The following is a 20,792-nucleotide window of genomic DNA, read 5'->3' as shown; positions in this document are numbered from 1 at the left end:
GGCCGCATGAGTGCAAGAAACTATTTTTTGCTGATATCCATGATGACACCCTGGGCAATGGCCCATGTTGCCCATATCAAAAACTGCCGCTGCTTTCAGATGAAGTCTCACACATGAACTTTGCTCCTACAGTTCATCTGCTGAAGCTTTTACATTTGGGTGGAAATCAATTAAAAATCAAAACAGACACAAACATCAGACATGCTAACACTGTGACATTATTGGATGGAGCCCACTGAGACTGAACCACCATCATGAGTATGACCTCTGACCTTTGACCTGTATCTACAGCACTGACCTCTGACTTTCAGCTCCACTTGTTTCTTCAGCAGGATGTTTCCCTCCCTGCTGTACACGGTGCAGGTGTAGGTGGAGTTGTCTCCATCTGTGGGCTGTTTCAGGGTCAGACTGAGGTCTCCAGTTCTCAGCAGGTCTTCATTCATCTTCGTTCGGTCTCTGTGAACATGGTGCTGTTCTTCAGGCTGGTCAGAGCCGTTCTCATACACATGGACCTTTGTATTGTAATTATTCCACTCCACTTTAGCGTCTTCAGGCAGGTGAAGTGTGGTGCTGAACAGCAGCTGGACAGACTCCACCCCTGAATCCACCTCCACCTGGGAGACTGAGAGGACAAAGCACAACATGAGCTTGGATGGAGACATTTGCGTTGACTCTAACAGGCTGAATCAATCAGCCTTTATTTATAAAGCACTTTTCATACAAAAAATGTAGCACAAAGTGCTTTACATAGTTAAAAGCAGTCCACCCCACCTCCAACTCACTCCCCACACTCTCATTAACATAAATGATGTGAATACACACATATCCCCTGAGCTCCTCCAGCAGGCTGTTCCACAGACGAGGGCCATACCACTGAAAAGCTGCCTCTCCGTGAGTATGTGTCCTGACTTTAGGAACAATCAAAAGGCCAGTACCAGAGGACCTCAGGGTCCGCGAGGGTTCATATGGTAAAAGCAGATCTGAGAGATAAGAAGAAGTGAACGACGCGAGCCGGCTCCTTATCGCGAGCCGTCACTTTTTTTTTTCTCTTTTCTTTCTCTCAGCCTCTCTTGCACTTTTTTCCCGCTTCACTCAGCAAGCGAGCCTTGTGCTTTACGCTGGGCAGAGGGGGGAGGGGCGGTAGTTACACTCAGTAGCAGGAACAGAGCCAGAGGGAGAGAGAGAGAAAGAGAGGCAGGGACAACAACGTCACATTAGAAAGGTATAGTAATCATCCACAACTATTTTCAGTTGCAGATGATAAAGGATTCAGAAAGTTTATTCATGCAGGCCCATATGACAGAGAATATGCATGTTCTTTTTGTTTTCATATTATAATTTATATTTAATTGTGTTGTGGTTTGCAGTGTTTTGTGTTGTTTCACTTTAAATTTGTAAAAGGAAAAAGCGGAAAATTTAAATAGTTAAAAGTTGAAATGTGAATAGTTGATTTTTGTATTATATGATTTATTTATTACATTTTTTGTGGAGTGAATAAATAAAAGTATATTTACAGTGGCCCCTACAGACAAAGCACGTTAAAAACTCCAAAACATGTAAAAACACGTAAAAACTCAGAAGCACATAAAAACTCAAAACACGTACAAAACACAACAGAAGTGCTCCAGGATGCTGGGCGCAGTGTGGAGCTTTTGTTACCTATTGGCTACACAAGCCAAGAGTACCAACAACCAGATTTGGTGTGTGGTAGTAACAGGTAAATGAACTTTTTTTTTTAAATTATTTGAATATATATATATGAGTGCCTGTGTATAAATACACAAACAATACACACATGCTTTCAATTGTGTAATTTAAGTGATCTAGTAGCTCTGCTTTGGAAGTTCAGTTCATGCTAGAAATGTGTTTTATATTTATATATAAACATATATAAATAAAACCACTTTTTTTACGTTAGTAATTCCTTTTGTGCACAATTTTATAGTATTGTTAATAATAAATTAATTAAAGCAACAAAACAACCTGAAGAGCCGGTTCGGAGCCGAAAGAGCCGGTTCTCTAAAAAGAGCCGGAAATCCCATCACTAATAAGAAGGCCCAAGACCATTAAGACATTTGAAAACCAATAAAAGAACTTTAAAATCGATCCTGAAACACACGGGGAGCCAATGCAGCGATTCTAAAACCGGTGTAATGTGGGCCCGCCCTCTGGTCTTCGTCAGCACACGAGCTGCAGAGTTTTGTAAAAGTTGTAAAGTTGAAATATTCTTCTTAGGAAGACCAGAGAGCAGGGCATTACAGTAATCAATGCGACTGGTAATAAAAGCATGCATCAGCATCTCCGTGTTGGCCCGAGAGAGAATAGGGCGGACTCTGGCTATATTTTTTAGATGATAAAATCCAATTTTGGTTACATGTTTAATATGTGGGATAAAACCAAGCTCAGAGTCAAAAATAACACCCAGGTTTTTCACTTGTAGCGAAGGACATAGTGAAAATGCCTCTAATTTAGACAAGAGTTTCTCTCTCTGAGCCTCGGGACCGATGATTAAAACGTCGGTTTTGTCCTGGTTAAGCTGTAAAAAGTTTCTGCCATCCAAGATCTTATATCTAAAATACAGTTAAAAAAGGGCATCCATTGGTCTGGTGTCATCAGCAGACACAGAGATGACACAGCCAAGAGGGAGCATATACAAATTAAAAAGTACAGGGCCTAGAACCGACCCTTGAGGCACACCACGTCATTTTATGGATCTTAGAGGAGCATGTATCCATACTCACCATAAAAGATCTGTCAGAGAGATAGGAAGTGAACCAGTTATGTACAGCACCAGAGAGGCCCACCATGTGTTTCAGTCTGTTTAAAAGAATAGCGTGGTCTACTGTATCAAAGGCTGCGCTTAGATCCAGTAGCACCAGGACTGAGAGCTTTTGGGCGTCCCAGTTACATCTAAGATCATTTAGAACCTTTAGGAGAGCAGTCTCTGTGCTGTGGTTCACCCTAAATCCAGACTGGAATATCTCCAGGATCTGTCTATCATTCAAAAAGTCATTAATCTGAGTAAAAACAAGTTTTTCTAAGATTTTACTTAAAAATGGTAAGTTGGATACAGGTCTGTAGTTATTAAAATCATTACAATCCAAATTGCTCTTCTTCAGAAGGGGCCTCACCACCGCCGTTTTAAAGGCAGCAGGGAAGACACCCAACTGAAGAGAGCAATTCATCATGTATAAAAGCTCAGCCTCAAAAAATCCATAAAGTGTTTTAAAGAGTGAAGAAGGGATTGGATCTAAAAGACATGTGGTGGGTCTCACTGTGGAGAAAACTTTCTGCAGGTTCTCAGCATTAACCAGGACAAAGCTGTCCAGTGTCTCCTCAGGTACAATCGAGCCCTCAGATGTGTTTACAAACATATGGCGATTAGATAAAACATCAGATCTGATGGCGCTGATCTTTCCCCTGAAGTGGTCTGCAAACTGCTCACAGAGCGAGTCTGTGGGGGTTCTTTGGGAGCTGTTAAAATCAGGGTTAAATAAATGATCTATGGTGGAAAAGAGGACCTTGGGATTATTTTTGTTAATACTGATTATTTTGGCGAAGTATGAATTTCTTGACTTCCTTAATGTATTATTGTACATTTTAAGTTGCTCGCAAAATATTTGATGGTTGATAGTATTTTTATTTTTCCTCCATCTCCTTTCTGCTGCCCTGCATTTTCTTTTGAGTTTTTTAACTTCTTCGTTTCTCCAGGGTGATGCATGTTTTACGTTAATCTTTTTGGTGGTGAGTGGAGCAACGGAGTCAAGGCTTTTCTTCAGTTTGCTGTTGAAATGATTAAAAATCAAATCACAGGGTTCAGGTAAAATCACAGGGGGGCATTCGTCTAAAACCCTGGTAAAATTTGCAGCCACTTCAGAGGTTAGATAGCGCCTCCTCACAGGTCGCACCGAGGTCTCCCGCTGAATAAAACCGGTGATGTTAAAAAACACACAGTAGTGGTCAGAGACAGCCAAGTCAACAACAGAGAACACGCTGGTGGTGATGAAGGCTGCTGCTTCACTGGGAGCTCACTGTTAGATAGAAAGAGGTCAGTGTGAACAGGAGACGCAGCAGAAAGATGAAGACTGACAACAATCCTAAAAGTTGATTCTGTTCATCTGGCCGTTTCAGTGGAAGAAACGTTTCGTCAATCATCCAAGTGACTTCTTCAGTCTCAGCTGACTGCAGGTTTCCCCAACATTAAAAACGGTATATACTTCTTAATCATTAAACTCTCTATACTTGATAGATAGATACTTGTATTGTAAGTGTATATGGTCCAAATGTTGAGGATCCCTCATTCTTTCACGTTTTTGTCAGTGCACACTCTGAATAGTGATGGGATTTCCGGCTCCTTTTGGAGAGCCGGCTCTTTCGGCTCCCAACTGGCTCTTCAGGTTGTTTTGTTGCTTTAATTTATTTGTTATTAACAATATTATAAAATTATGCACAAAAAGAATTACTAATGTTTTTATTTATATATGTTTATATATAAATATATACGGTGGCCCCTAGAGACAAAGCACGTACAAACTCCAAAACACATTTCTAGCATTAGAAAGGACCCTACACCACCGGGCAGAACATGTTCCCTCTAAGCCTGAAGGGAAAAAGAAGGAACACACACATGTAAAGGAAGCACTCAAAACGTGCGGCTATCCTAAATGGGTGTTCTTAAAGTCAGCAAAGAGGCACAGAAAAGAAGACCAGACACCAGCGAGGGAGGATAAGAAGCACAGACGCAACAACATTGTCATCCCCTATGTAGCCGGTGTATCAGAAAAACTCAGGAGAGTTTTCTCCAAGCACGACATCCCGGTGCATTTCAGACCCAGCAACACGCTCAGACAAAAACTGGTTCACCCGAAAGACAAAACGCCAAAACACAAACTTAACAATGTGGTGTATGCTGTACAGTGCAGCGAGGAATGCTCAGACCTCTACATTGGAGAGACCAAACAGCCACTTCACAAGCGCATGGCACAACATAGAAGAGCCACCTCCACAGGACAAGACTCAGCAGTCCATCTGCATCTTAAGGTCAAAGGTCACTCTTTCGAGGATGCCAATGTTCACATTTTGGACAGAGAGGACAGATGGTTTGAAAGAGGAATGAAAGAAGCCATTTATGTCCACTGTGAGCGACCATCTTTGAACAGAGGCGGGGGTTTACGACACCAACTCTCTGCCATCTATAATCCAGTTTTGAGATCCCTTCCCAGACGCCTTAATGCCCACTCACATCCTGGGCCATCTGACCTCAGGAATTCGCATGATAAGGTGGGGCCAGGTTTCACAATGAACCCACCCGAAACTCTGGCTGATTGGAGCCCACACCCAGTTTCACACCTTGTCTCAGGCGATTAGAGGATCATCAGGGGGTCCTTTTGTTCCTCTGTGGGGGGTTACTCCCACTAGGTTTATATCTGGGACTCTCCACCATTTGACCTTAGAACTGAAGAAGCTTCTCGGATGAGAGGTGAAACGTCTTCAAGTAACTTAAAGAAGTCCAGACGCTTTTCTTTGCAAGCTCCTTTGACTACGATGACCTGGATGACTGAGAACCTTCACAGACATTTCTAGCGTTAACTGAACTTCCAAAACAGAGCTACTAGATCACTTAAATAACACAATTGAAAGCATATGTGTATTGTTTGTGTATTTATACACAAGCACTCATATATATTCAAATAATTTTAAAAAAAATGTTCATTTACCTGTTACTACCACACACAAAATGTGTGTTACCTTTCAGATGAAGTCTCACACATGAACTTTGCTCCTACAGTTCATCTGCTGAAGCTTTTACATTTGGCTGGAAATCAAATGAAAACCAAAACAGCCACAAACATCAGACATGCTAACACTGTAACATTATTGGATGGAGCCACTGAGACTGAACCAGCATCATTAGTATGACCTCTGACCTGTATCTACAGCACTGACCTCTGACTTTCAGCTCCACGTCCTTCTTCAGCAGGATGTTTCCCTCCCTGCTGTAGACGGTGCAGGTGTAGGTGGAGTTGTCTCCATCTGTGGGGTGTTTCAGGGTCAGACTGAGGTCTCCAGGTTCCAGTAACTTTCTCTTCATCTTTGTTCGGTTCTTGTATTCATCGTCCATTTCTCCAGGCTGGGCAGAGCCGTTCTCATGCACGTGGACATTTTTGTCGTAAGAGTTACTCCACACCACTTTAACATCTTCAGGAAGGTGAACTTTGGTTTTTAAAGGCAGCTGGACAGACTCCACCCCTGAATCCACCACTATATGATGGTCTGAGAGGACACAGATCACTGCATGAGCTGTACAGACATCAGCAGCACTGAGCACCATTTATTTGACTGGATGACATCAAATATTTGTAGTTAAAACATGTTCGACTGGTATGAAGCGCAATAGTGGTGACAAGCGTGACAGAGCCAGGATTTTCAGGTAAAAAGTTAAGCTTAAGTGAAATTCTAACCCTGTTAGCTGAGGGATATATTATGATGAAAGTTAAACATCTCCATACTGTCATTGTGGCTAAACAAACCCAAGAAGCCCAGTCAGAGATAATGTTCATCGGGATGGTTATTATGAACTTTCTGAAGAAAAACGGATTTCAACTTTTAATTGTTTATTAAGAGGTTAGCACAACAAATGAACCAAATTATTACGGTCTGAAAAATATTCCATTCAAGTTAAGAAGTCACTTCATAAAAATAATCTCAGAAGCCAAATATAGGCAAATAAAAATTAAAGTGGATTTCAGACAAACAGTTTGTTCCTGACGTGTTCCTGACGCGTTCTTTGGTAACTAGTCTGCAGCGTCCTGTAAAGTGCTGCAGACATGTTGGATGAAGAAGAACAGACAGACTGAGCCTCCACAGTCGGCCATGTCTCACACACATCAGCACAGAAACCATGAAGCTCTCATGTGTCTGAACATCTGAAGCTCTCCACCACATGACTGAGCACAACTCAAGGAGGAACATTTACTGAAGCTGCTGCAACATTTACTGTCAGCATGTTTCCATGTCAGCTGCTGTTTACCACCACAGAAGAAGAACAGCTTGTCCACATGCAGCCACTGTGTCAGATCAATGCAGTGAAGCACACACACTGTTTAGTAAAGTCATGTTGTGGAGCTGTTTCACTGATCAATGACTGAGTCTGAAGGAGGTTTTCTGACTTCTGGAACAAACCTGGAAGTTTCTCTTCAGCTCTCTGTATCAGCTGTTTGTAACTCTCAACTCTTTCAGCTTCTGGAACAAGTTTGTGTGAGCCGCAGTCAAGGAGCCACCAGAGGACACCTGCTGACCATCGGCATTATGGGTAGTGTAGGAGGAGACACTCACCTGACATGAAATACTGTCGGAAATAAAATAAAAGACCTCCAGAAACCACAAGAAGAACCAGGAGAACCAGGAGAACTAGGAGAACTTTGGCCCAGGATGGAAACCGTTCTGTGGTGAAACAAAGAAAATAACAATATGAACTCTGACCTACATTGAGATTCCTGACTTCTAACTCTATCCTTGAATCATATAATTATATAATCATATAATAACAATATTCTCCGGCTCTTTTGTTTTGAATGTCAGCTAAACTGTAGTCTATGAAACATTGCTTTGGCTACCAATTACTGAGCGATCATAATGACTATTTTTGGTGTCAGATCATTAAAATCTCTCTATAGAATTTTAAAAAACAAACAGCTTCTGACACATTTCTATAAAAATAAAAACAACCAGTTTCATGTTATTTATATAGCACCAAATCACAACATTCACCTCAAGGCACTTTACACATAACCATGCCGAAAACCTAAAAATATAATCTCCCATCATGCCTCTGGAAAACTTCTTGTTAAGTTTAAGGAAATTTTGTTTTCTATATTTGTTATTGGTATGCAACTCTTTTAGTTTTGTTCCTGCAGATGTTGCTGAATTGTTTTAATGCACAGCTGTTGTTAAGGTGGAAAAGAGATGTTACACCATGAGTGAAGTTATGTGCAGGGTTATTTACCATCTTGGAAGCACAGTGTTAAAAAAAATAAAAGGAGCTCAACCTTGTGTGCCAGTGGGGTAAGAGGATCATCTAAAGAGTCAGCATCTAATTTTGAAGTCCCTGCTGTGTGATTCCTGAACTCGCCACAATATCGAAAATTAGACCCTACATTAATATACACAGATATACATATATTGTTCTTATTTTCTTCAATCAGTGATAAATAGTAAGATGTTCTAGCTTCACGGAGAGCTTCCTTATAAAGCAACAAACTATTTGTTCAGGCTAAATGATGATCTTCTAAATTTGTGACACGCCATTTCCTCTCGAGATTACGCATTATCTGCTTTAGGCTATCTGTTTGGAGATTATACCACGGGGTCAAGTACTTCTGATTTGAGGCCAGATTTTTCAGATCTTTTTACTGCTGTGTAATTTATTATTGTAAATGTAAATATTAATTGGAAATGGTCAGACAAGATAGGGTTTTCAGGAAACAGTGTTAGGAGTTAGAGTTTCAAATGAATTGTCATTATTATCGATTAATTATTAAGTCATGTACTAACAAATGGTAAATGGCCTGTATTTGTATAGCGCTTTAACAGAGACTTGGAAGAGAGAGACCAAATGTTTAATAATCCACATTTCACTGTTTTACTCTTTGGTTCAGCTGTGGATACTGTATTGTTCTTTCTTTGTGATTTTTTTTATGTTTAAGTTGTTTTTTGCTGGTAGTTTGTTTTTTGTATGTTTGGGAGCTGACACTCTCTATGGAGATATGGTTTTGGAGGATAACAGGAGGAGAGAAGCTGCAGAGAGGCGTGTAAGACTGCATATGCGACTGGCATAGCAGAAGGTGAAAAACTGTAAGAGGATCATCGTCTGCTGTTTGTAAACACTTTAGATTTAGAGCAAGTGACGCTAACCACAAAGAAATAATATCACAAAATGTTGTATACATTCATGTCAAAGTGTCTGCCTCCTTAAATCAAACTAGAATCTTTTGCTCATCTTTAACCATTATCGTGACCAGCCCACTGAAAAGAAGAATACTGTGCATTCATTTCTGTTTTTACAGCTATTTTAGAGGGTTACATCCTATGTGGTGCTTACACATTAACATACAGTAAGTCTGGTCTAGGAAAGTAGACGAGACTTACTGTAGGAAAGCAAAAGTAAAGACCGTACAAAACTACAGAGAAAGCCCCAACAAATATACAACCTCTGGCAGAACCAGGCTTTCAAAGCAGTGTAAAAATAGGTGAGTGAAGAAGAAACACTCAAGAAAAACTTTAATCATGCCTTTCATCTCAATCTTTTTGCCTACCCAATCAATACAAGTTATTTTTTCTCTTTCCTTATTATCCAGCTTCACAAACAAAAAACTAAGACTTTGCCACCTCTTTCTTTGCTGTATGCCTCCCATTACTCCTGCCTACTTTCTTCCTCTAGCTGACCTACTCAGTTTGTCTTTGCTAATGTCTTCCTTTGAATACTTCTTGTGCTTTCTCATTCCACCATAGTCTCCTTGTCTTCTTTTCTCTGTCCAGATGATACAAGAACACCATCTTAGAAGTTTTCCTCAGCACTACAGCCATAAGATGCATCAGAACTACTCCCTTAAATTTGACCTCTGACCTTTGTCCATAGTACTGACTTTTGACCTGTAAGCACATATTTGGGTTTGTTGCTGACCTTTGACCTGCAGCTGTACATCTTTCAGTCTCATTTCTTCTGTTCCATCAACGATGGAGCAGGTGTAGTTGCCGCTGTCAGTCAGTTGTGGTTTACTCAGAGTGAGGCTGAAGTTTTTGGTCGCCAGAGGCATCATAGATGTGCGCCCGCTGTAACGTTGGTTTTGTTCTGTGAAATCATCTCCTCCTTCTCGTTGTAGGTGGACAGATTTGTTATGAAGATCACTGCGAATCCACATCACTGTGGGGTCATCCTGAGGTATTAAACCTGTGAACTCACAGGGCAGTAGGACAGACTCTGCCCCCTCATTTACCTCCACCACCACAGCTAGGGCATGCTGGGAAACTGAGGACACACAAACAGAAACACAAATTAACTGCATGCTGTGGGTTTGTCTCAGAGTCCATGTTTATGTTGAGGGAACTGAGAGAACAGTTTACAGTGAGACAATCCAATTTAATTTAGACAGTGAAGTCAAAAATATATATAAACATTAATCTGTTAAATGGTAAATAGACTGTATTTTGTATAGCGCTTTACTAGTCCCTAAGGACCCCAAAGCGCTTTACACATCCAGTCATCCACCCATTCACACACTGACTGACTGCTTGTGTGAGACCTCGCAAAGTTTAAGAACTGTGCAGGATGTAATCCCCCAAACCAAAACATGGTTTGTTGTTCATTTCAGGGGTCTGGAGGGTAAAATCATTCAGTTTTTTTGTGATTATCAATTATTTTTTTCTGGGTCTGGAGTAAATGTTGGAAAATTTGCTTCTTCCTGGTCTTTACTGTACTTTCCAAAGACTGCCTTTAAACCCTGAAGCAGCTTCAAATTTCTTAAATGTCTTGGAGGACTGAGGCTGCCACCAATAGTGGACTAGTCACGATTACATCGACTATCAAAAACATCAACGACTAATTTAATAGTCTGAGATTGGCTGAGATTAAAGTAATAGTTTTCACAAAGCTGAATAAACGTCAAACAGAAAACTGATTAAACCAAAATGTGACAGAATCAAGAATGTACTCCAGTGTCCTGTTATATTTTAGATAGCAAGGAGCAGACGGCTGAGTTTATTAAACTCCACAGAGACAGTCTACAAATTTCATTAAAAGTTTAATAAACTATCATCTTGTCTTTATATTAGCACATACCTTAAACACATTAAGCTGTAAGTTAATGATAGTTATATAAGACATGCTGGTGCAATTAGCTGTATGTTTTACATCCAATAGATGCATGATCTGATTAGTCAACTAATCGTAAAAATAATCGGTGACTAGTCGACTATCAAAATAATCGTTTGTGGCAGCCCGATGGAGGAAAGAAGGTTTTCTATTTACTGTGAACAACAAGATGGCGCCAGTGTTCACGCCAAGCCGTCTCCTCCGCTGTTGTTTGTCGTCCTTCTCTCTACCTGCTGCCCTGATGTCTCCACGTTACTTGCCTATGATCGGCAAACTCTTTTGAATCTCCGGCCATTGGACTACCAGCCACAAGATTTTAAATGGAGATATGTGAATCCTCCTTCGCTTTCAAAGGACTTTCCTGATTACCTCCGCCACTTACCATCTACCTTCTCTCAAAGGAAACGTTCACGGAGACGGGGTAAACGTGGCGGCATCCGTGTTTGTATCAAGGCCTTTTTAAAGTCCTATGTTGCGACAAATGATCGCTATTCTATAAACATCTTGTCATCTATTCCTGCCTTCTGGGACCATGCTAACTTCAGACTATTCTGTCACCGCTTGATTCGCCCTGTTGTACCTTATGGTTACCTGGACCTCCCAGCTGATCTTCCACCTGCTCGGTGCTGGGTGCGGTCCTCCAGAGGAGGTGCGAATCTTGGCAACCTTCGCCTGGTGCGGCATTCTCCTACCAGTAACAGTGTGACCACTCTGGCCTTGCTAAATACAAGGTCATTAACGAACAGTGTTGGTCAAGTTACTTGAAAAAAGTAATCAGTAACTGATTACTTCCCCAAATAAGTAATCTTGTTACTTTACTGATTACTTATTTTCAAAAGTAATTAATTACTTAGTTACTTTTTAAAAACACAATTTACAACCTGAAGAGGTGATAAAGCGATAGATCTTTCAGCCCAATTCTACTTTTTCTGCATAATCCATCATACAAAATGTAATCAAATGGAAAAGTCTCTTTTTAAAACTTGTTTTATCAGTTTTAATCTTTTAACTTCATGCATCAAGCAAAAATATAATTATATGCAACATTCTCTGACTTGAAGAAATTAGTTTAACATTTAAACCTATTTTCTGCACATTCCAGCACATAAAATAAAATATTTTTTGTGTTTACACTCACTCTTTCAAATAGATGCAAGTAAAACACAGCAGAAAATAAATAAAGTCAAAGAATAGCGGTCCTGTTGCTCTGTTTTCACCTGTAAAGCAGGAGTGGGGTAGGCGGAGGTTTACCCTGGTGCAGGTGTGCCGCAGCGGTCAGTGGAAGAATCCGCGAGTTTCTCTGTGAGTTTCCCATTACGTCGTAGCTACTCGGTGCTTGTTTAGGGTTTTTTTTTCTCTGTAAAAAGAAGTTTTCTTCCCACGCACAACGGACACTAATGTTTTTGTCATTTTTTATGGAATCAAACTCAAAGGTCAGTACTTCCACGCTTTAAACGCTGCACCTCATACTCTCTCCCACAATCGATATATTATCCATTGTTGATCTGCACACAGCTGTTGTCACGAACGTCGCGCTCGCTTATGTCATTGCCATGAGACATTCTCGCAAGAAATTGCACCTTAGAACACATATGCATCAACACTACAATGAGCGGGTGGAGGGAGGTTTGGAGTCTTCTCCCACCCCCATTCTCTGCGGCCTGCTGGAGCGGGAGGGCTAGTAGGAGGAGTTGGCCGTCCGACTGTGGTCTGGGGTGTGGGGCCTCCCTGCTGCTGCGGAGTCGGGGTGGTCTGCCTCTCCCCACCGCAGGGAAAAGGGTAACACCACCTGGGTCTGGGTGCAATTCCCCCCTCCAGGGGCAAGGGTACCTAGACCCGGTTTGTAGAGTACGCTTGGGGAGTGTGATTGTGTGTACAGCGTCTCTTTATGTCTGTCTCCACGTTGGTTGAGTGTGGAGTGAGTGCATATGAGAGCATGAGGGTGGGAATGGATGTTTGTGTCTGTGTGTGCCTGTATGTCTGTGTCTATATGTCAGGTTGGGTATCAGACGCCACCTCTCTGGGGACACCTCAGGCCCTCCAAGGTTTGGAGGCCTATCTCCACCCACCACCACTTCCCCTGCCGGTGGCGGACTCCCTCAGGTGTCGGTGTGTTGGTGGTTCTTTGTGTCTGGGGGTGGGCGTCCGGGTACACACCGGCTCACTCCTTGGCGGCCGCTTGTCGGGGCCTGGGGCCTGGGGCCTGGGGCTCGCTCGGGCCCCTTTGGAGGTGGGGTGCCCCCGGCCTCTCGGCCTGGGGCTCGGTCACTCAGGCGCAGCTGGGGGCCGGCGGAGCTCACGGGCGCGTCACTGCAACTCCCCCTGACTTCTGCTCAGCTCTTACTGGAACTGCCCCTCTGTTGGTCTTCCTTGGTCTCTTGTGTTCTGGGGGCCTCTGGATGTCTGGAGTTTTGATCTCCTCCATACCCGCTTCACACCCTGGAGGACGGGGCTGTGGCCCCCCCACACTCCCTAGCAGATCATTACATGGAGAAACCTTTGGAATGCAAGCATGCTGATCCACACAGGTATGCACACATGGGTATTCACAGACGCGGACTAAAGCTTTCTTGGCTGCTGCCTCAAAGCACACTGTGCGCTGTCTATCTTGCGTGCTGCACAATATCGTTTATTATTTAGTAAATATTGATATCTATGACTAGCTAGTTTATTGTGATGGTGCTTTGTTTTCTCTATTATTATGTTGCTCTCTGTTGTTTGCTGTCTCCTCTGTTTGTTTGTTTTTTTGTTTGTTTGTTTTTTTTCTCCATACAGGTGACCCAGGAGTTCTTTTTTTTTTTCTCTCTCTTCCCCCCCCTTCTCACCGTCTCTTCTCCCCTTTGGTTTTCTTTCTTTCTCTCCCCCTCTTTCTCTCATTCATTCCCCCTGTCCTATTTATTAAAAAAAAAAAAAAAAAAAAAAAAAAAAAAATGACAAAGGATGAACTGAAGCTCTGCCATCACGTAATGTCGCATACTGCTGTTTCTGATGTCATTTAGAAAAAAAAAAAAAAAAAAGAAAAAAGAAAAAAAAAATCATGGTTTTAGTAACGCAGCGTTCCTACAGGAAAGTAACGGTAATCTAATTACCGTTTTGCGATAGTAATCCCTTACTTTACTCGTTACTTAAAAAAGTAATCAGATTACAGTAACGCGTAACAAGTAACGCGTTACTGCCCATCTCTGTTGACGAATAAGACTGATCTTATTCTATCGTCGGGACTGGATTTGTTATTCCTGACGGAAACTTGGCTTCGCCCCGGTGAACTTTTTCTCTTCTCGGAGCTGCTCCCACCTGACTACACTTTTATTAGCTCACCCTTGACCACTGAAAGAGGTGGAGGGCTAATTTCAGGTTTTAAAGACAAACTTCGATGTCGGCAGCTGCCACCTGTTCTGTACCCCAGTTTCGAGATGCAGTTACTGGAAGTGAACTGCGTCCCCTCCATCCTCTGCGCTGTGGTGTATCGCCCCCCGAAACTTATCAAGGATTTTCTTCCAGAATTTGCTGATCTACTGGGGAGCCTTGTGCTACGTTATGACCGTATACTAATTGTTGGTGACTTCAACATTCATGTTTGCTGTGAGGACAGTTCACTAGCTTAGGATTTCCTTGCTCTTATTAGCACCCTCAATCTCACCCAGTGGGTAAGTGAACCAACTCACACTAAAGGTCATATACTTGATTTGGTACTATCTTATGGTCTGGATATTTGCATCACGGACATAAAGGATTCTGGGATTTCTGATCACTTCCTGGTTTTGTTTAATACTGTAGTGAGCGATGTGGATTTGAACAGTGATGGTCCTGTGCGGCAAACGCGCACGATTAACTCCCAGTCAATCGCCCACTTCATTGATGCTTTCCTTGATCTCCCCTCTCTGATGCTAACTGTAATGGGGTTTTATCAGCGGATGAGTTTGCTAACCTCTTTTATACTACATGCGCTGACATCCTTAATTCTGTGGCACCTCTGAGAATTAAACGTGCCAAATCCTCACAACCCTGGCTAAATGATACTACTCGCGCCCTTAGGCGTGAATGTCGTCATGCTGAAAGAAAATGGAGGAAAGACAAACTCCACGTCTCTCTGGACATCCTCCATAATTGTTTATCTAAGTATCAAAAGTCCATTAAAGCTGCCAAATCTGCCTTTTTGTCTAGCATTATTATGACTAATAGCCACAACACCCGAGCCCTTTTTAATACTTTTAACTCTGTGATAAACCCTTGCACTACCACTTATGGGGATGCTTCCCCTGCTCTTTGTGATAATTTCTTAAAATATTTTTCTGGAAAGATCTCAGCTCTAAGGGCTTCTCATCCATCTCATTCATCATCAGTTTTAGACCCAGTTCCAGCCTCTGAATGCTTGACTGTCTTTCAACAGTTTGAGCCAGTGTCTTATTCTGCTTTAAAAGATATAATTGATCATCTCAAAATCTCTGGCTCCCCGCATGATATTCTTCCTTCTCATTTCTTTAAGGAAGCTTTACATGTTATTGGTCCTAGTATCTTATCTCTGCTGAATGCATCATTGTCATCAGGTTGTGTACCGTCTGTCTTTAAGCATGCTGTTGTGCAACCTATTATGAAAAAAGAAAAATCTTGACCCTAATGGTCTCACTAACTACAGACCGATCTCCAAACTCCCTTTTATTTCCAAAATATTGGAAAAGGTAGTTCTAAAACAACTTCAGGCCTTTTTAGAGGTTGCAAAGAAGCAGACACATCAGATTTCAGAGGTGAATAAATCTGGATATCATCAGCATAACAGTGAAAGGAGATGTTGTATTTTCTAAATATTAATCCCAACGGCAACATGTACAAAGAGAAAAGAGCAGGACCGAGCACAGACCCTTGAGGCACACCACAATAAATAAGGGCAGAAGCCGAGGAGTGTTGCCCCATGGTAAAAGAGAACGACCTCTCTGAGAGGTAGGATTTAAACCAAGTTAAAACCGTACCTTTGAGACCAACAACATGTTCCAATCTTGATAGAAGAATATTGTGGTTAACCATGTCAAAAGCAGCAGATAAGTCAACGAAAACCACAGAATATCCAGAGTCAACAGTTAAAAGAAGATCATTAAAAACTCTAAGTAAGGCTGTCTCTGTGCTGTGGCGAGGTTTAAAACCAGACTGAAACTTTTCATTAATACCATTTGCATCTGTTCAACTGTTTGCATGAAGTTAAAATTTGGTTATCACATAATTTTCTTACATTGAACAAGAATAAGACCGAAATCATAGTCTTTGGTAGTCACACTCCGCTAGACCAGTTAGCTGACGCCCTAGGCCCTCTCGCTAGCCATCTCTCGCTCACTGTAAGAAACCTTGGAGTGTTCCTGGATGGCTCTTTTAAACTTGAGATACAGGTCTCCACTGTGGTAAAAAAACAGCTTTTGCCAGTTGCGTCACATATCTAAAGCAAAGCCATTCCTTCCTTTAAAGGACCTTGAAAAGCTTGTCCACACATTTATCACATCCAGATTGGACTACTGTAACTCCCTCTACTCGGGCCTCCAACACTCTTCTCTTTGCCGGCTTCAGTTAATTCAAAATGCAGCTGCGTGTCTTTTAGCAGGTACGAGAATCTATGAACACATAACTCCAATTTTAGCCAAATTACACTGGCTCCCTGTTAAATATCGCATAGATTTTAAAATTCTTTTGTTCACTTTTAAAATTCTGAATAATTTAGCGCCCAGCTATCTCTCTGAACTACTCCACTTATACAATCCCAACAGAGCACTTAGATCATCCAATTACATGCTCCTAGCACAACCTAGGTCTCGAATGAAGTCGAGAGGTGACCGGGCCTTTGCATCCGTAGCACCTAGACTCTGGAATAACCTCCCTGTTCATATTTGTACTGCCGAGTCTATCCAGTCTTTTAAATCACGTCTTAAAACTTATCTTTTTACTTTGGCCTTTGATTCTAGTTGGCTGGTCTAGCTTATTGTGTTGTTACCTATTGTTTGTTGTCCTGTTTTATTGTTTGTTTTAATTGTCTCATGTTTTTACTGACTGTGAAGCACTATGGTCAACACTGTTGTTTTAATATGTGCTATATAAATAAATTTTGATTTGGTTTGAACCAGTCTGCATTAATGATGAACTGTATTCAAACTGTACTGAATATTGACAAATAAAAGTAAAAAAGACAAACAAAAACAATATAAAGTGTCTCACTAGAGTACTGGGCCTTCATGAAGTCTCTGTTACCTACAATGGATTCAGATGCACTTCTTTAAACCAGTCATTCTCAAACTGTGGTACGCGTACCACTGGTAGTACTTGGGCGCTCTCTGGTGGTACGTGGGAAATCTCCAATTTGGACCTTAAAACTGCAAGGCAGCAGACAGCGTTTTGCTGTGGGGACAAAACGCTGATCGTAAAAACACAGCCCTTTTCCGCGGTGCCGTGATCCCAGTCACTATCAATGAGTCTGAGGCCCCGGGGAGAATTGTGGGGGCATGGGAGATGCCATCGGAAATATCGCCTGCATGAAGAAGCTCCTAGTAGCCAGTCTTCTGTCTATGAGGTCCTTTGAGGTCAGAGGCGGGGAGTTGGCAAGGCACAGTGAAGCTGGAGGATGAACGCTAACTTTTTTCCACTCCATAAAAGTTAACGTGAGGGTTCCCGATGGTTAGGGACAAATGCAATCGCATGGCAGGAGTTTGTACACAGACCAAACTTCAGTCAGGAGAACAACTGAGATAATCCATCCACAATATAAGGTTAGTCATTAATATACTGCTGCATGGGCTGGGCTGTAGTTACATCGTAAGGTTTTAAAAATTGAGCTTTAAAATGAATAGTGATGATTAAAACCCAGAGAGTGATCACTGACTGATCACAGCCTTAATAAACACAGTAGTTTGGACCTGGAAGCAGGTTTCATCAGGTCATGACTTAAAGATTGGATATCCCACCTGCTGTGAATGTTTTAATGCAGTATAGTTGTTATCATTATCATTATGTCACATCCTGTTCATGACAGTTAAAATAAATAACGTTCATATAAGAAATAAAATTGTCTCCTGTAAACTGTTAATAGGCCTATACTACTGTACTTTAATGTCGGTCATAAGGCTGGTACTTCAAGAGCCATATATTTTATGAGGTGGTACTCATTGTGAAAAGTTTGAGAACCACAGGTTTAAACAGTTTTGTCCATTAAACAGTCGTTAAATGTAACTTGGTGTTTTTTAATTTTGCACTGGTTGGTTATTCTAATATTTCCAGCGTTTACTTTTTTTTTTTTTAAAGATCGAAAGAAAAACCACATCCACCACACGCCCATTTCACCGTTTACCTGTTCATCTGGCTCACCTGGCCACACAGCAGCCTTGACACAAATGTCACCTTTCACTACATAATCCACAGTATCAGTCCTAATCCATGTGTCGTGCCAAGGTAGGTAGGTATAACCACCAGTCGGGAGCGCGCTCGGAAGGGAGAACGGATTCAGTTGACTCCGTCTCCAATCCAACAACCAGACGTGGAAGTAGTGAGGTTTACTTCAGTGAAAAAGTGAAAGATGAGTGTCGGTACATAATCGATCTGTTTGTTGGTGACAACAGAAAATGCTACATTTATTCTTCTCACGTGTTATCGGACGGGATTATTAAAAAAACGAGGCCTGATACTTATTTGTACCCTCCTGCAACTTCACTGTATAAAGTGCTAAAACCTCCAAAATTCCAAGAGTAATAAGTTAGTATAAGTGTATGTGAACTAAAAATCAAGAATGTGGGATACTGTTTGTCCGTGATTTGGACAGCCCAGTGAGCCCTCCCGACGCAGGGGACACCAGCATTCCTCAGACCGTCCCTCACTCTTTCACCAGTAAAGATATTAAATTGATATTTTCTTGCATGTGCGTGTGTGTATGTCGCTAAAGAGTCCACGGTCCATCATTATTCAGAGAGGTTCTTACCGTTAATGAGCAGCAGCAGCAGCAGCAACATCATCATCCTCCTTTAAAAACCACAAAGTCCTGTTAGCAGCTCCCACACACTCCTGCTCCTCCTTCAGCTGTGACTCTGACAGCAGGCTAGGTTCGGTTTGACAGGAAGTGTCGGCGTGAGGCATGAAGCTGATCCACAGCTCAGCTTCATGCATGAAGGCAGATACGTCCCTGGGCTTCCCGATCTCAAGTAATAGTTTGTTATAAATGCAGGTTTATTCAGGTATCTTTTTGTCACAGTTATCATGACAGGCCACACCTGAAACTCTCCAGTCTCTGACCAAACTACTCTAATCATGAGAACCCATCACAGCTGAGAATCCCTCCGCAGGTCCAGCCGACAGTAACGTCAACGCCTGCGCTGGATTCAACGACTAGCGGGTGTAGTGCAGACCCGGTAAATCAGGTGGAGATTAGCTAGTTTAACCACCTCATTAATAGACAAAAGAAGCCTTTTGAAAGGGGAAACGAGGAGTGCCTGGGTGAGGCGATAAGAGGAGCAGCAGACACTGCTGGCAGACACCACACACCTCTAACACTTTTTCACAGATCCACTTTCTCATCTAAGCCGATTCCACAAACAAATTCATAACGACATTATTAAGAAATCATCACAGACCTTTGATGCTGTAGACATGAAATTATATGAATGTATTAATCATTAGGATCAATATAATCATTATTAATAATATAATCAATAATTGACCACGTCTCTTAAGTTTAATAATACTGACTTTAAAAAACAAAACAAAAACAACAACAACAGTTAATCCATAAGAAATAATGTCAGCTCAGAACTCTGTGCAGTCCAGTCAAATTCTTCCACACCGGACTTTCTCATCCATGACCCTAACGGACCGTGGCCGGACTCGTTGCGCACGTAGCATCCTGGCACGACACCACGCTGACATGTAAGGAGCTCCTGAAAGCGAGCCATTCTTTCACAGATCTTTGTCGAAGCAGTCTGCATGGCTAGGTGCTGACATTATATACTTGTGACTATGAGAGAGATGGAACACCTAAATTTAATGATCTGAATGGGTGAGTGAATGCTTTTTATGCATGTATGTGTATTTAGAGCATGCCATAAAGACGACGAGAGAGGTTAATCTACTTCATGTTCCATATTCGGGGAGTTTTCGTGACATCTAGTGGACATTTGAAGACACTACAAAATAATCTCTGACTAGTATGAAACAAATACACCACAATCACAAAAAACATGTAAATGGAGAGTGATCACTAAAGTACTGTAAAAATAAAATACTGCAAAATGTAAAGGAAAACATGAATTAAAAGTGAAAGTGGCATGACTATGACTCACTGTGAGACTGTGACAGAATCCAATTAAAATAAACTGCAGCAGGAAACTGTCTGTGCACATCTACAGCTACATCAAATATTGGCTGTTCAGTGGTGACTTTGATTATTATTTAGCTTTTGTGATGTGAAAGACTGCATTTATTATTTGTTTTTCTGTAATCTGATATTGGTTTAATAACTGGTTGGTTCAAAGTAGAAATTCAGTAGATGCATAATGTGTTAAATATCTAAAAATTCTTCTTATAACCAGAACAGAGGTGATGAAGAGTGCGGCAGATTAGTGAGATGCCAAAATAGAAAGCTGAAGAAGAGCTTGCATACAAAAATAGTCACACTGCAAAGAGTTTAAAAGGAACCCTTATGGTTCAATAAAAGCAGAAGCTGTGAGGCCAGGACTGGTAAAATGTAAAAGCTGAACAAAGTACTGTCAGCATACTGTCTCACACATGAATACTTCATTAACATTTTTACTTTTTTTTTTATTCCTGCTGCTTGAAATAAAAAACACACACAAACAAGAAGAACTCAAACTGGACTGATGCTTTATTTCAGACACAGACACAAACATGCATTACAACCCTTTGTGTACACATGTACTAATACTAAGCAATCACCCAACATGGA

General features: G+C 41.5%; 1 protein-coding gene across 1 annotated transcript in view; it reads right to left on the bottom strand.

Moving 5' to 3' along the window:
• The window catches only part of LOC143415598 (uncharacterized), a 32,885-nt gene extending 13,923 nt beyond the window's left edge, over positions 1–18,962 (bottom strand). Inside the window, exons 1-5 of the mRNA XM_076880874.1 lie at positions 18,816–18,962; positions 9,683–10,027; positions 7,336–7,443; positions 5,947–6,273; positions 299–622 (exon numbers count right to left, since the gene is read on the bottom strand). Coding sequence (XP_076736989.1) covers positions 299–622; positions 5,947–6,273; positions 7,336–7,443; positions 9,683–10,027; positions 18,816–18,852 — 1,141 coding nt within the window. The 5' untranslated portion in view covers positions 18,853–18,962. The remainder of the gene's footprint in view (positions 1–298; positions 623–5,946; positions 6,274–7,335; positions 7,444–9,682; positions 10,028–18,815) is intronic.
• Between the last annotated feature and the right edge of the window lie 1,830 nt (positions 18,963–20,792).

This window comes from Maylandia zebra, unplaced genomic scaffold, assembly GCF_041146795.1.
Source record: "Maylandia zebra isolate NMK-2024a unplaced genomic scaffold, Mzebra_GT3a scaffold01, whole genome shotgun sequence".
NCBI classification, from domain to species: domain Eukaryota; kingdom Metazoa; phylum Chordata; class Actinopteri; order Cichliformes; family Cichlidae; genus Maylandia; species Maylandia zebra.
The sequence above is the reverse complement of the archived record's forward strand: the minus strand, read 5'-3'. Positions and strand labels throughout refer to the sequence as shown.